Source organism: Mustelus asterias, chromosome 6, assembly GCF_964213995.1.
Source record: "Mustelus asterias chromosome 6, sMusAst1.hap1.1, whole genome shotgun sequence".
Taxonomy (NCBI): domain Eukaryota; kingdom Metazoa; phylum Chordata; class Chondrichthyes; order Carcharhiniformes; family Triakidae; genus Mustelus; species Mustelus asterias.
In genome coordinates, this window is record NC_135806.1 from 93,812,462 (window position 1) to 93,828,395 (window position 15,934).

Consider the following 15,934-nt stretch of genomic DNA (forward strand, 5'->3'; position numbering starts at 1 on the left):
CCTGTTAGGCTGTGTACTGAAAAGGCTCATCAGTAAACAGCTCGCAGGATACTACTAATACTGCTTTCATCCAGGAAGCAAACAACAGGAGATGGAGTGGTTTAATAGAGTCTCTTCATCTCTTCCTCCCTTGCTTCCTGTCTGATATCTTTACCTTCAGCTACACTACCGAAATCAGAAAGATTTCTGTACGTGGAAAATATACCTTGGGCCTGATTTTACCATCACCCGTTTTCGGGCACGAAAACTTGGTAAAGGCAGGCGTGAGGCGAGTAACGCGATCCACGCCCGCTTCCACGCCAGTTCCCCCTTTACCGAGGCCCAAAAATGGCTGCAATTGGGACCGTGTTCAAAACGTCGGATCTGAAATACTCCCAGTTTCAAGTCCGCCCAGCACTTAGAATGAAAAAGGTAAAATAGGGTCCCTTGTTGTGGCACAACCAATATTCCCTGGATTGGGGGTGGACAATTGATATTTTTTATCCACTGGTGATTAACACAAGCATAAAATATCTTTATATTTGGTGAAAATGGCATACAGTACCAGATACTTCTCACATATTAAAAATGTTTCTATTCTGGCTTGGAAATCAGCACATTTTGTCCGACGGTTGCTGATATTTTGGGAGTTCCAGGATTTTGACCCAATGAGGAAGGAGGAATGGCAATATATTTCCAATTTGAGGTGGTGTATGAACAGGACAGGCTTCCTAAACTGTGCTTACCTGCCCTGTCCTTCTAAATGGTTGAGGTATTTTGCTTGGGAAAAGCTGCCAAAGCTGTAAAGTACAATAATGAAATAAGGCCAAGGTTTTCTTCACTAGCATACAGGCGTAGGGAGCGTCCCATCCTGAACCTTTTGCCTGGAGGGGTAATTGGAAAGTTAAAGGCCAATTATCAGAGGCTTACAGGAATTTTCTGACTGGGAACAGACTAGTTGCCTGGAGGCGACCTTACAGTGGCTGAACAGAGGGTCAACACTCCAGGATGCTTTTGAGGCCTTCTCCATCTACTTGGCCACAGCCATCCTGTGAAGAGGTTTTCCTTCCATTAAATCAGCCCAGCAGTTGTGGCCATTTTAAAATTCATTGTTGTTAAAGTTGCTTGGAGGTGTCTCACGATGGAGCACCCCCTTTCTGCCTTACCTCCAATGGCAGGCTGCAGCTTTCTTACTGCTGTGGGGGTCTACTATTGGTCCTCCAGATTCTAGAAACAGCCCTTAATTGGACGGTGGGACTGTTCACTGGCCACTAATTGGCCATCAAGGGAAGAATCACTGCTGGTTGACTGCTCATGCCATAGAGTGTGATTGGGACCTGCATTAGACCACGATATTGACCCAAAATGAAGGATTCTGCCCATACATCAATATTGTTGAATTCATCCCATTGGAGGATAGACTGAAGTCCCATTCCCTTTCTTAGGTGGATGCAAAAGATCCTGTAATACAATTTTAAGAATTGCAGAGGAGTTCTCCTGATTTTCTGGTCAATTCCCATTTCCCTCCACCAATATGAAAACAGATTATTTGTCATTTGCCTGATTGCTGTTTGTGGAATCTTGCTTTGTACATATTGATGGCTGTGTTTCCCACATTACACCAATGACCACAATGCAAAGCAGTGCATTGACTTTTGCAATTTTGGACATTCCAACATTGTGAAAGGTACTCAATAAATGCCCATTCTTCTTAGCTTATATAATTCAAGATACTAACGATGCTTCCAAATCATTAGTTAGCTGGTTTAAATGAAGAATTTAGCCAATCATCATAAACAGAGTGAAATCAATAATAAAAAGTGAAGGATCAGAACTGAGAGTTACTATTAAGTAGTATAAATGATTTTAGGTTAGATTGCTGACAGACACTGTCAATGGGGAAGAAGCAGCATAAATAATGGTGTTGAGTCTGGAGTCAAGCTACCAGTGAATAAAATGTTAATATGTAAAAATAGGTCCAAGAATCCTGGCTCCATATCTCATGAACACTGAGCTGTCTGGGCAGAAATTGCAAAAATGATTAGTGACATTTATAATGTAGAAATAAATTTGAAATGACTATTACAAATAACTGAATAAAGCAAATGGGTTATAGATAGAATATGTTACATATATAGAATAATCCTGAACTGAAACTGTGGGGGATTCTAATGTACTTTACCTTCTGGGATGAGCAAATAGTGTAAATATTTGGTGTAGGCAACTGATTGAATTCAAAATTCTAACCTACATTTTCTAAACATTTAGTGATTATTTATTGCCACGCCTCAGAAAGTGCATCATATTCATGCCAGGTTCACACCACATAAAGGTAGCCTGCCCAATGTAAAGTCAGATTGCACCTCTTAGAGGCAAAGTACATTGTGCAGAGGAGCTGAAGACTAGAGGTAAGAACAGAAATAGTGCAACAAGCTAGATAGTCTGCATCCAGATTTTTGGATGCTTCATTGGAATCATTGATGCAGGAGATTAACAGAAGAGATATTCTCTTCCCTCAGGGTTCAGGAGGCCCTCTGGATATGTGTTGAGAAGGCAGTGGAATCAGGTGGCCTTGGGGGTCAATGGCAACAGTTTAGTTCTGAGAACCTGGGATGCGGTGTTGAGCTAATATGAACGGTTACAGTCAGTGAATGGATATTTACATGCCATATCCTACAACAGCATTGCTAGCCTCATATTCTGTTCAATTCACCAAACCCCTTCTCTTACCAGCAGCAGTCAACACCATCATCATCTTGTATCTCACATTGAAATTCTTCACCACACTCTCACACATTTGGTACTGCTGCAAACTGCACACTTCCACCTCCCATCTTGCATACTTTGCCAACTATTCAACTATGATATATCATTCAAACACATTGCAAACACTCACTGACACACTTCTCTATCCTTTGCAGGACATGGTAGCCTATAATAGGTATCCACAGCAGCTAACTGTTGTTGGTGATGGTGGTCGTGGTGGTGGGGGGGGGGGGGGGTGGTTTGGGGAAATGGGGGGCTGGTGCAGAAGGGATGGGGACAGAGGCAGTAGGGGTGGGGGTGGGGGTGGGGGGAGGGGGTGGTGGTCAGTATGCACTGCCTCCATGGAATGTCCTCTCTCAGGCTGGCACCACTTGTGCTCCTAGAAGAGTCACACCACTATAGCCTTGCTGTTGTCTGTTAACTCAGACTAGTGCTAATAACTTGAGGTGGCAGATCTGAAGCTGGACTTCTCGGTTCAGGTTGCTTGAGGGCATCCTGCAAGACCACTTGCAGTCTCCCCAACTGAACGTCAACAGCCTTTCATCAGCCGCTTCTTGCACCGCGTAGAAGAGGCATGAGGCAAAGACACCCACAATAGGGGTGCTAAGGAATTATACAAAGGTGATTGCTTGAATGTTCTAAATGATGTTGCATAAAGTGCGTATGGAATGGTTGTTCTCTGGTGACATTTTTTTCAGCATTGTGGCCAAGAGGACACTATGATGGCCGACCACAGAGATAAGGTAAGGAGTTGTCGAACAACAGGAATCTGGGGCATAACTCAGAGGAGCTGAGTCTGATGATAGTCTTGCAGATGGCCTGTCAGGAGTGTGAATATGCCTTCTCCCTCCCTCTTCTATCCCCTCAGGCTCACTAAATCCAAACTCTCAATATTTTTGTCGCACATCACTTCAAGACGAATCTAGTCCACAAAACATGCGCACAACGACAGATGATTTTAAATTCCTGGCATTTTTAATCAGTTTGATGATATTGGAAATGGGAATGGATTACCCGACACACTCCCAAGACAGTCGTTACAGATTGGATTTACTGTGTCAGGTTGCTTACTGTTGCATTTCCTCTTAATATATGAAATCATTCTCACTCAGTTACTGGCTTAATTGACCATGTAACTGAGTCAATTTCTAATATTTAAATTCCCCATTTTCTGCTGTTTAATGTAACAAGAAGTGCAGCATTGGTGGGGTTGTATCCATTAGTGCCTCATCTTGTGGGCAGAGAAATCCGATTTGTCCCAAGGCCAGAGCTTTTGCTATTCGATCTCAATTTAACCCTCCATCTATCTATCTAATCCGGATGAAGAGCGGCAATATGTTGCTGGCTGTCAGGGGAAAAAACTGCAAAAACTAACCGCAGATGGTGCTTTCTGGAAAATGATCTCTGGTTATTTGTGAAAATCTTCCCTGAATATGGATAGAAATGATATACTTCTAAAATATATATATTTTAAAAAGAAATAATACTTCAAATCGGAGCTATGTGTCATTTTATTAATAATGTCTGTGGAGCAAAATGTTAGGATTGTCTCTAAATGGCTGTCGAGCTATGTGGATTTCAGCAATGGACAGCTCCCGTTTAAGATGTGTCACAGCTCTTACACAATGAATTCCTCGGCCAGGCTTTTAACAATTCTCCCCCGGGAACATTTTGCTCGATATTGTAGAAGATACACTGGACTTGACGTCAGGCCGATGCTTTACGTAGCACTTGCTGCGTAAACACTGTTTCCCATTCAAGCTCAGAGGTTTTCCACTTCCATTTGGTCTGATAGCATCCAGCTCATTAAAAAGGCAGCCTCCTCACTTACTACAGCGGCAATCCAAGTGCGGGCAGCGTCTGCGATCATTCTGCGGCGTTCACTTCTCCAAATCTCTTTTTTGTTTAAATCCGCCTATATAATAATGAAAGAAATAGACTGTCTTTCCCTGCGATTTGCAGCTCTAACGCTGTTTGCAATTTGCTACATACCGAACATTGCCAATGGAGACAAACAATACGTTAATGAGTGGGCAGTGGAAGTGGTTGGAGGACCCGAGGTGGCGAAAGCTATTGCCGAGGAACTGGAATATAATTTCGTGGGGCAGGTAAGGACTCATTCTTTTGAACGTCTACCGGGAATCCCAGTTTCTTCAATCAGGAGTCACAAGTGAAGTATATCTGATAGCCGATGGTGCCTGTGTTCCAAATTCACCAGTGGAGGTAACTGATGTTATGGCATCGTGTGCGTCTACCGTCCATATGGAGAGAGTGTGAGAGATGAGAGTCCGAATTGCTTTCTCAGATATTTACTCTCACATTTTACCACGGAAACAGGCAGTTTATTTTTATTTTCCATTTCCTTCAGATAGACGGCAGATCACTTAGACAAAGTGTCCTGTACCTTTCTAGTGTAGGGAGTGGTAACGTTATACAGGAGATGACTATGCACAGATTAGTTTCAACACTTCAAAAGGCAACAATCTTGAGCAACAAGGCTGACCGCGCTCTGTACTTGGCCAACAGTAAGGTTGAATGGTTTTGTAGCCTGGTGTAGTGCAATGTCGAATTTAAGTTAAATAGATTATATATCACAATATGTGCACCTGTATTCATATATATAAATATCTTACGCATGTTCCATCTTTTCTGGTTTTAATTCATCTAATAGCGGATTCACTCTGACGTGTCCAGTCCCTTCTTGAGCTTGTGTTTTGAACCATGCTTGGAAACAGTTTCTGGCACGTATATAATAATTTCAGGAATCTAGCCCACGCTGTTCCAAATATGTATTCATGGGATATATGTGGAAATGAATAAATTAATAAAACGGTGTAGGATAAAACTCAACCTTTAACAGTAAACAGGAAGGAAAAAACAAGAAGGGGTACGGGGATAAAGGGCAGGCTAATATCGATATCAGAATAATCTCACAGAAGGTGCTTTCAGATGTATGTACCAGAAATTTGGGAAGTTTTGATCCCTTGTACTCAGTTATTAATCTCAATTATAGAAAAGTGTGTGGGTCAGAGCCCAGCTACATTCATATGCAGGACACAGGGAGAAGGGTTAAGAAAGGTATAATATCGTTCAGCATGCACCGAGGAGACTTCCGTTGAAGATATATGCTAGGAAATGCCAAGACTGGATGGTTCATATCATTTCCTCCACAGGGACCAAATCGCTTTAATAAATGCCAGTTGGAATTAATTGTGTAGACTGAGTTCATGGTGATTTGAAAGCGATGAATCTTAAGTACGTGAGGAAGGAATGTTACCCACTGTTCTCTAATGTGAAACCAACTATAGAATTCCCGATGCTAAGCAATTAGAAAGGGGAATAAATTTAAAACATACTGGGAATATACAGCCGGTTAGTCATCATTTGGAAGAGAAATGGCAGGTGGTGAAATTTCAGATATTCACCCTCAGCTACAGAAATCAGTATACAGTTAAAACCACATGTAATAGGAGTTCAAGATGTACTCGATCTAATTTACCAATGGGGTGACTAACAGATGTCAGAAATGTTATTAAATCAATGAATTAAGGCAAAACACTGCAGATGCTGGAATCGGAATCAAAAACAGAAAATGCTGGAAAATCTCAGCAGGTCTGACAGCATCTGTGGAGAGAGCATAGAGCCAACGTTTCAAGTCAGGATAATCCTTGTCAGAGCAATTCTTGGATTGTTGGGGGGAAACCAAAAGACTTTTAGTCCTGAATTGGATCTGGAACCAAATGAACTCCTGATGCATGAACAACATCAGCAAATAATAACGCTTCATGTTGAAGAGCAACCTTTTTTTGAAAAGAATTCCATAATATGATACTTTGGCATTTTGGATTCCTGAGTTTTCCAATCGGGTCGCTGGACCCTGTTGACCGGTGAATTTCCAATTTGTGCCAGATTTTGTGTGTGACCTCAATCTGATTTTTAGATACCTCAGCTGTCTACTATTACCTTAGAAAAAAACCTGACTCTCCGGCCAGAATTTTACCGTCCCTCCTGCCACGGGAATCGGAGTGGGCGAGGGGCAGGCCATGGACAGGTCCGTTCACCTCTGGTGGGATTTTGTGGTTTCGGGGCGAGTGAGGTCAGAAAATCTCCATCCCTCACATCTCAACGGGCGAGCACAACAGAAGGCGAACTTATTTCGAAGTGAGATCAAAAGAATTTCTGCTGTGTAAAGAGATCATTCAATTCTTCCATCCAATAGACATCCAATACGTGTTTAAACATTTATATATTGAGTTTTATTGTAATAGTTCATTAATGCCATTAAATTTTCCCTAAGCTACATTTGAAAAAATTTGGATTATTTGCAGGAAACATTCTTTAATTACTAGGAACAGAAGTTGCAATGGTAAACAACAATCTAGGGATTTTCAAGCACCAGTTTTGCATGGAAGTCTACATCTGTTGATCCAAAGTATGAATTGTGAGCCCCAGCTGAGCACAATTATTAAAACATATTAAAAATAATAGTTAAATGGTGTGTTGACCAGAGCTGAGTACAATCACTTGCAGTGCTGTAACCAGTTTACTATATAGTACAAACGTAACCTCCAAGCACTTATAAACCACAGTTCTGACCATAAATCCTGGTATTCCATTTGTTGTTTTAAAACTGCCTGCTACGTACCATCAATCTCAGGTCCCTTTGTAAGACTTTTTTTGTCCATTCACACCTATCTATTTTACATTTACAATATGCATATCGGTCATCAATTTGCAATATTATACATATATCAGTCACAAGAGAGCATGTGATTTTGAAATGTGGGCTTGGTTGTAAATTAATGGTCTACACAACAAAACCATAAAATGATTAACCATGATGTGGGAGAAACAAATACTGTAAATCAATACTCAGGCATACAACTTCAACACATTACCTTCAAGGGACTGAGCTCTGACAATTTGACTGTAAAGAGGAGGGTGGAATGAGGGTAAAACTAAAGAGAAATACTGCTGAGGATCATTAAATACTTTATAGAATATAGGAGTATGCAGGACAGTCAAATCTGAAAGATTTAATCAAACATAACCTTAAATGGACTAAAAGTGAATAATGCTTTAGAAATCAGTGCCATAAACAAATTAGACAGGGAGAAAGGAAGTCTTGCATTTGCAGTGCTTTTAAGAACCATCATATGTCTCAAAGTGCTCTACAGCTTGTTATGACCAGGTTAGGAGAGGGGAACTGACTCTGTCTTTACCCAACTCATGGTTGGTTATCACAGAGTTTGAATTTAAAAAGGAAGTGACATTGCCAATTCAACATATATACTGCCTGTCCACCATCTACAAGGCACAAATCAGGAGTGTGATGGAATACATGCTTGGATGAGTGCCAAAATCCTGGAACTCCCTCCCTAACAGCACTGTGGCTGTATGTACACCACATGGACTGCAATGGTTCAAGAATGATTCTAAGGTAATAGTAGACACCAACTTCTCAAGGGCAATTGAGGATGGACAATAAATGCTGGCCTAGCTAGTGACACTCAAAACATATGGAAGAATTTAGTGGAAACCAATATGCTTTCCGGAGGGAGAGATCCTACTTCTCAATCTCATTTACATTTTTAAGGGAGCCATGTTCCAAATGAACTTTGGACATCCTCCAAGGTAGTGTATTCAGATTTCCAGAAAAGGATTTCCAAAAATTCAATGTGCAAGTTTGAGACAATAGGTATTCTAAGTAAAACCTGAAATTGAATAAAAAATATAGGTGAAAGTGAGGAAAGTACCATGGGCAAACTGGAAAGTGATGTTGGAGGTTAATCTGAATGGAATATTCCAAGTCTGGTGCTGAACACCTTACTGTTTCCAAACTACATAACTAACCTGAATTTAGAAAGACAGCTAATTTATAGTTACACTGAACTGCAGGGGGAGAGGAGGAGGGACATTGAGTCTGATGTGGCATCCAATAACTGCAGTAAAACCCAAGTAAAACTACAATGGCTGGAATTATGGAAGTTGAATTCTTTCAGCTAAGTGAATTTGCATATTGGAAAAAGTGAAGAAAGCATAGCAGATGTTTTTGGACTATCTCAGTAAATTCCCATATGAAACATGACACCTAAAGCTGAACAGAGGAACATAGGAACAGGAGTAGGCAATTCACTCTTTTGACCCATTCAATGATATTATGGATGATCTACACCTCAATGTGACTAATATGCCATGCTCCATAATCAGTTGATCTTGGTCTTGTAAGTGTTGAAATATATTGTGTCGACAGCATACATTGCAGCCAGAATTCATCAGTGATGGATGTTTAGTCCAGTAGCTGAAATGCTGATCAAGTAGACTGCTATGATGTGAGTGATGCTGAGCTTCTTGAGTGTTGTAGAGGCTGACCTCATCCAGGCAAATGGTTAATAGGAATGCTAGTGTAAAATAAAGAATAATTTTGTTTGATCAGATAGAACCTTGGCTGGTATGAGTGATGTAAAGAATACTATAATTAATTTTCAACAACATGTACATTAAATACCCTATTCTGGCTCAAACAGATTTTGATCACTAAATAACTGCATTAGATAGTGGAGTGAGCAGTTAGGTTCATACCACCAACCATGAGTGATCTGGCTGCAGAACAATGTCTTGTTTCTTATTTCTGGTTAGAATCTATGATTAAAACCACAGCACATAATAACAAAAACAGGAAAGTAACTGCAAATTACTGCGGATGCTAGAATATGAAACAGAAACAGAAAATGCTGGAATTTTCTGATTAGACACATTAATGCCTTCCCAAATTTAATGAGTTCAACAATTTCAGATTGTGAACTCTCTTCACCCCATTTTTTCCTATCACTTTATTGTCATTTCTTCTATTGATTAATTTTTCAATCCCCTATTGTTATCCTGCTTTTCACCTTTTTTCACTTGCCATCATCTCCCCTCTCCCCACCCCACCCCACTAGGGTCATCTATTACCTGTCCTAGCTGGTCCTTTGTCACACTGCTTACCTTTTGTTCTGCCATTTACACATTCTGACCTGTGTGCCACCATCAGCACCCTTCTTAGCCATGATCATCACCATTTATATTCCTTTTGTCTTTTTGTCCACAAAATGGTTGCTCTGTTCTCTCTCCACAGATCTTCCAGCATTTTCTGTTTTTATAACAAAAACTGTCATGGCTGTGACTCAGAATTTAGCTTCTGAGAGCCTAAAAATATTCACTGACTGTCATCTATCGTTACTTTGGAGCTGTGTTTCAAGCTATTGCATTGTAAAACACTTTTTTGCTGTTAATGTTGAGGTTTCTCTCATCTGACTACCTCATTACAATTATCTTTATAGATGATAATAGATGATGATGTTACGGCTTCGATAGCCAGAAGCAAGGTTTCCAGATTAGTTGTTAGAGTTTGGATATTTTAGTGAACATTGATCCAGATCCAGCATTCTGAAATAAATAACACATGCCACGAGAGTGCAGAGAAAAGTTGGAAACTCAATTAAAAAAAAGAGATTAATACATACATGTAAGTAAATAAATAGTGCAAGTTACACGCATGGACTATACACTAACAAATTAGTGCATGTTTTTTGCCCATAATTTCTTATAGAGTTCTTAAACTAACTTGTTGTGGAGCTATTGAACAAGGTAAGTCACATCCTGAAGAACAAGGATAGAGAGAAAAGTGATTGAACCAGCAATTGCATTGCATTTCTGCAGGAAGCTGGTCAAGATGGTATTAACAAACGTCTGAGGTTGATTGTGCAAATTTTTAGAAGGAAACAATGCGATGGAGAGGTGGGAGAAAAAGACTTACTTATTGTGGAAAAGTATTTATTTTACAATCGTCCATCTTGCTGTGCTCCTATGTTTTTAATCATAAAATAAGTAGGAAATAAACATGGTATTTCACAATTAATCATTTTAGGATTACATATGTAAGGCACTGCACTTGTTTCTGCTTTCTTCAACAACTATTAAGTTGGCATTGCAACTTGGTTTCCATAATTTTGCTCTATTATCATGTTTAAGCTGCTGCTGACATTGAACCCACCCATCATTTATTGACATTATTCACGGATTTTCTGGTCCATACTTACTCCTGCCCTCCTCTCCATCACACACCTTTCCTGTTTGTTCTTGCACTGTTCATTTCAAACATCTTCCAGTTCTGATGAAAAGTCACTGACCTGAATCATTGGGCACAAAATTCATATGTTTAGCACTGCACCCAGCACATTGCATAGATCGCTTTGGTTTTCCTGGGCACAGTCTGCAACACTAGCCATTACCTGCGCAGCCTGGAAGATATTTTTCAAGGATATGGTGCCCTAAGGCTCTGCCCCTTTATTTTTGAAAATATGATTTTTCAATTTCAACTGACTGGAAGTTTTGCAATTGGAAGTGGTATTGAACTAACTACTTGAAAATGCAAGGCCACCTTCCAAGTAGAAAATGCAAAGCAAACAAATCCGCCTCAGGGGAGTGTGAAGAGAGAGACATTTCCAATAATTGAGAGACCCATCAAAACCCGTCACTGTTTTAGGAGGAGACATTAAAATGCAAAGTGCTAGATATTGAAACAATGGCTGCCACAAACAGACTCACCCAAAACCCCATGGTAATATAGAATGTGTGAAGTATTTCAGGCCAGACAGAAGCCACTGCAGATATATTGCAAGGAAGTTTTCAGCAGGGGAATCATGCTGAAAGCTGGTCTCTCTCTTGGCATTACCCAGATTAGAAGTCAGCTTTACCAGAAACCTATCAGTGACCCTCACTTCATTTTGCACAAGTTGAGATTTCTGGATATGACTCCTGGTATGCGTAACCAGCAACTTGGAGTCATAAGTGAGTTGAAGAGTTATGGAACACTACAATGGCCGGGATGCCATGTGTTGCATCGATTATTTCTGTCTGGATCTGAAAAGTAAGCCCAAGTTTCCATTGGTTTTCTTTCCAATGATATTACGCCACTGTGGTTTCTCCTGGTCCACCTGAATTCTGTAAGATCTCAGCTATGGAGATCTTTCTATTGTTATGCTTCTTTCTGTTGGTCTTGTATCCATTCTCTCTCCCCAAACTACAGGGGAGTCTTGTGCTCTGTGTTTGAAATTAAAGTTACAAACCTGTTTGTGTATCTGTTCCTCCTCATGCTCTTTCACTCTCTCATGGTCATTCAAGGTGATATGTGGTTCTAGTCTCTTACTATTAACAACATTTTGTAATGGTGATGTTCGATTACTAAGAAGGGCTAAGTTGAGATCTTTATTCTTCTTCATTAAGCCTTTGATGATTCAAACACCTCTCTCAGCTTCTCCATTCAATTGAAGATATTAAGGTGAATTAATCATGTGAATGAATCCATATTTCTTTCCAAATTTGCGCAATAATTAATGAGCAAATTGTGGGCACTACAATGGCCAGGATGCCATGTGTTGCATCGATTCTCTTCAGTCAGTGAATGACCGCTTCTGCTATGATGCTCTGCAATCTGTTCACTTCATTCCATCTGGAGTAGCATCAATGATAATCAGAAATACCTTGCCTTTAAGATCAAAGAGATCCATTTCCAGGCAGTCCCACAGCCTTGAAGAAAAAGTCAAGGGTGACAGGGGTTCTCTTTGCTCTTGGCTGCTCACTGCACACGTAAGGCAATTTGAAATAATGTCTGGCCACCAGATTGATTACTGGGCTCTTGCTCGACATTTTGCTATCCCTGAGTGACCTTGAAGAAAATTTTGAAATACCTCAAGCTGAAATGTTCTTGAAATGACTGTTCCATCATTAAAAGCTAAGAAGTCATCAATGTTTGTGAGGTCCTTTCTCTGTTTGAAGTATTGCTGTAGTATTGGGTTGTTAGGAGTGTAGTCTGCTCATCCTTCCAGAGAATTTTCCTTTATTTGCATATGTTCATTATCTTGCTGCTGTGCTTGTTTCATCTCTTGCAGCTTCTTTGTAGAAGCTGGTAGGTGTTTGGTATTGAGTGATCTCCTTGAGGAAAATTCAAATTCTCTATTTTGGTTTCTTCAACTGATATTCTTGATAGTGCATCTCCTATTGGTTGATACTTCCCTTGAACATACTCAGTTACTGAATCATACCTCTTTAGTCTCAGTCTGAAATGTTGAATTCTAGGTGGTGGCTTTGCAATCATCTTCATATTCAGAAGACTGACTAATGACGTATGGCTGGTTTCAATGTTAAACTGCAATCCCATCACATAGCCTAAGAACTTCTCGCATGCCAATGTCGTGCCCAGTGCTTCCTTCTCAACTTTAGCATATCTTTTTTCTGTGTCTGTGAGTGACCTTGAGGTCTGCAACTGGTTTGCATTTACTATCTCTTTGTACTTTGAATAAAACTGCACTGAAACTGTAGATGGTGCACCTATTGACACGATGGTCGGCAATTCTGGATCATTGTGCACTAAAGTTTCAGGAGAAATTAGACGATTTTTGGTCTCCTCAAAAGCATTTTGACGGTTCACATTACAGCACCGCTGTTAACCATATTTCAATTGCTCATTGGCTTCTGCCAAATGTGTTAGGAACTTACCTACTTGGTTGATCATTCCTGGGAATCTCCGTAGCTCTGTAATGTGCCTGGGTTGTGGAAACTCTCTAATTATCTTTATTTTCTATGAGTCAGCAGTTATTCCTGAGGCTTTCACAATGTGTCAGAAAAATGTAATCATGGATTTTGCAAATTCACATTTCACATTCAATGTCAAACCTGCATCCTGCAGAACTTTCAGGACTGCAATCTCTCCACAGTCATGTTGTTCCCTTGTGGAGCCGTGTATGGGTGTGCCATCGATAATATTACTCCTTCCATGCCTCCTAGGGTCTAAGACATTGTTCCCGAGAATATTTCTGGAGCAGACACAATTCCAAATGGTAAGCTATTAAAGTAATAATTACTGAACGAAGTTATATAAGTGGTCAGCAGTCTGGATTCTTTGCCCAGGAGCAACTGCCAAAAGCTGCATCTAATTTGGTGAACAGAGCTAATTTGGCAACACTCTGATCCACTGATGCCATTGGGTGAATCTCACATTCAGCTGAGTCAAATCCAAACAGATTCTAAGTGAGCCATTTGGCTTTAGGATCATGACCTTTAGGATCATGACCTTTCCAGAACACTAGTTTGTTGGTATGGTTACTGAAGGGATAAAGCCCTGTTGTAAAATGTCCTTAACTTCACCTTTGGCTTTGCCCAAGAGTGGGTGTGGGAACTTCTTCAGTGTGAGGAGGCATATTGATTTGGCATCAACTCTTAGGGTAACATTGTATTCAGTCTTCAGCTTTCCCAAGTCTGTAAATAATCTTGGAAATTCATTCGTCAATGTTCTACTGTACAGCTCATCAGTAACATCAACTTCATAGATCAGTTTCAATTCTAGTCATGCCATCCTACTTAGCAACAATAATTCTTGGTTATCCATGATGTATGGATGCGCAATGATTTCTCTATCCTTGCATTTTAATTTGCCAGAAGTTGTCTATAAATTTTAAGCGTAGTCCCATTTGGACCTTGTAGCTACATGATTGATGGCTGCAGCGTAATGTGCTTAAAACACTTTGATTTTGTCAGTTAAGACTGAACTATCCATGTTTACTTTTAAACTTCAACATGAATGCGCTAGTATTTTTTTTCTGTTGTACTTATTGTAGGAAAGTTATTTCCTTTCTCTGTGGTTCTTCCACTTCTTGTATGTTGGCATTAATATTTTTTTTGCATGCTGCATTTTATATTGGCAGATAATTTTAAAATGTCCTAACTTCCTACAGTTATGGAACTCTGCTCCCCCTGCTGGGCAATCTTTCCCGTTCTGTCGGTATTTGCAACCACACCGAGAGCATTTCAACTTGACAGTTGATGCACTTTTCCCCATTTTTGTTGTCTTTTTTGGTGTTCTTTCCCTCATCTGGCCTACAAATTAGCAGCCTCGCTCATTCATTTTCAAGGGACCTTACTTTCTTCAGCAATTGCTCCAACTGCATGGAGTAAGGTGCTGACTTGATCATGTTGTTCCTTTTTGTGCAAACCAGAAGTGGTTCAATACATGGAAAAACCCTGCACAGACAGTGACGCAAGCCGGGAATCAAACCCAAGTCCTTGGCACTGTGAGGCAGCAGTGTTAAACACTGTGCCACTGTGCTGCCCAGTGCTGCCCTAACAGAAGGCTGGGCAGAGATTTAGAAGTGGGGTTCAAAATTATAAGGAGTTTTGAAATAGTAAATAAGGAGAAACTGTTTCTACTGACAGGAGGGTCAGTAACCAAAGGACAAAGATTTAAGAAAAATTATAAATAATACAGCAGGAGTATGAGGAGCTTTTTTTTTTACACAAAATGTCATGTTCTGGAATGCACTCCTTGAAGCGGTGAATTGTGGAAACACATTCAATTGTAACTCTCAAGAGGAAATTGAATAAATACTTGAAAGGAATGTAATTAAGGGTCCATGGAGAAAGAGCATAAGAATGGAATTTATTGGATAGCTCTTCCAAAGGACTGGCACAGGGATGATGGGTCAAATGGCCTCTTTCTGTACTGTATGATTCTATGACTCACTTAGTCATATTAACGATTCAATGTATTTTCATTTTCACTAACAATCTATTCTGCAGAACCTTATCAAATGCATTCTAGAAGTCCATATTACCAATATCCATTGATATGGTCCTGCTTACTATCTAGTTACCTCCTCAATTAGATGCGACCTGATTAGGCTGACATGGTCTACAATTCACAAGTTCATGCTGATTTTGTTTGATAATTGTCCAAGTGCTGAGCCACACTGGGCAGAATTTTCTCAGTCAAGTAGAGGTGGGCTGGGCAAGTCTGGGGAACTGATGTTGAGCTGACACCCTGATGTCACCCCGTCTTCTGGCTTTCCTAGGAGTGGGATCCAAGTCCAGCAGAGAATCTACCCACAAACACACACCAGCCTGGAGAAGGGAACTCATCACAGTGAAACTAACCTGATAAGAGCAGTATAAAAGCTGAAACTGACAAGGCTGTGGTCAGCCATAGTGAAAGATTTGTGCTGACGGGAGCAATCCGTTCAGCCTAAAAATAACTATTCTTAGGGGACAACTTTGTGCAACTTCCACTTGACCAGTTCAGTTTCTGGTCAATAGTAATCCCCAGGATGTTGATAGTTGGTACAGATCATAAGTGAAATTGGGTTTTCTGTTAGCA

General features: G+C 40.3%; 1 protein-coding gene across 1 annotated transcript in view; it reads left to right on the top strand.

Moving 5' to 3' along the window:
* Nucleotides 1-4,670: 4,670 nt before the first annotated feature.
* The window catches only part of pcsk1 (proprotein convertase subtilisin/kexin type 1), a 56,645-nt gene continuing 45,381 nt past the window's right edge, over nucleotides 4,671-15,934 (top strand). Inside the window, exon 1 of the mRNA XM_078215417.1 lies at nucleotides 4,671-4,853. Within this exon, the coding sequence (XP_078071543.1) occupies nucleotides 4,671-4,853 (183 nt within the window). The remainder of the gene's footprint in view (nucleotides 4,854-15,934) is intronic.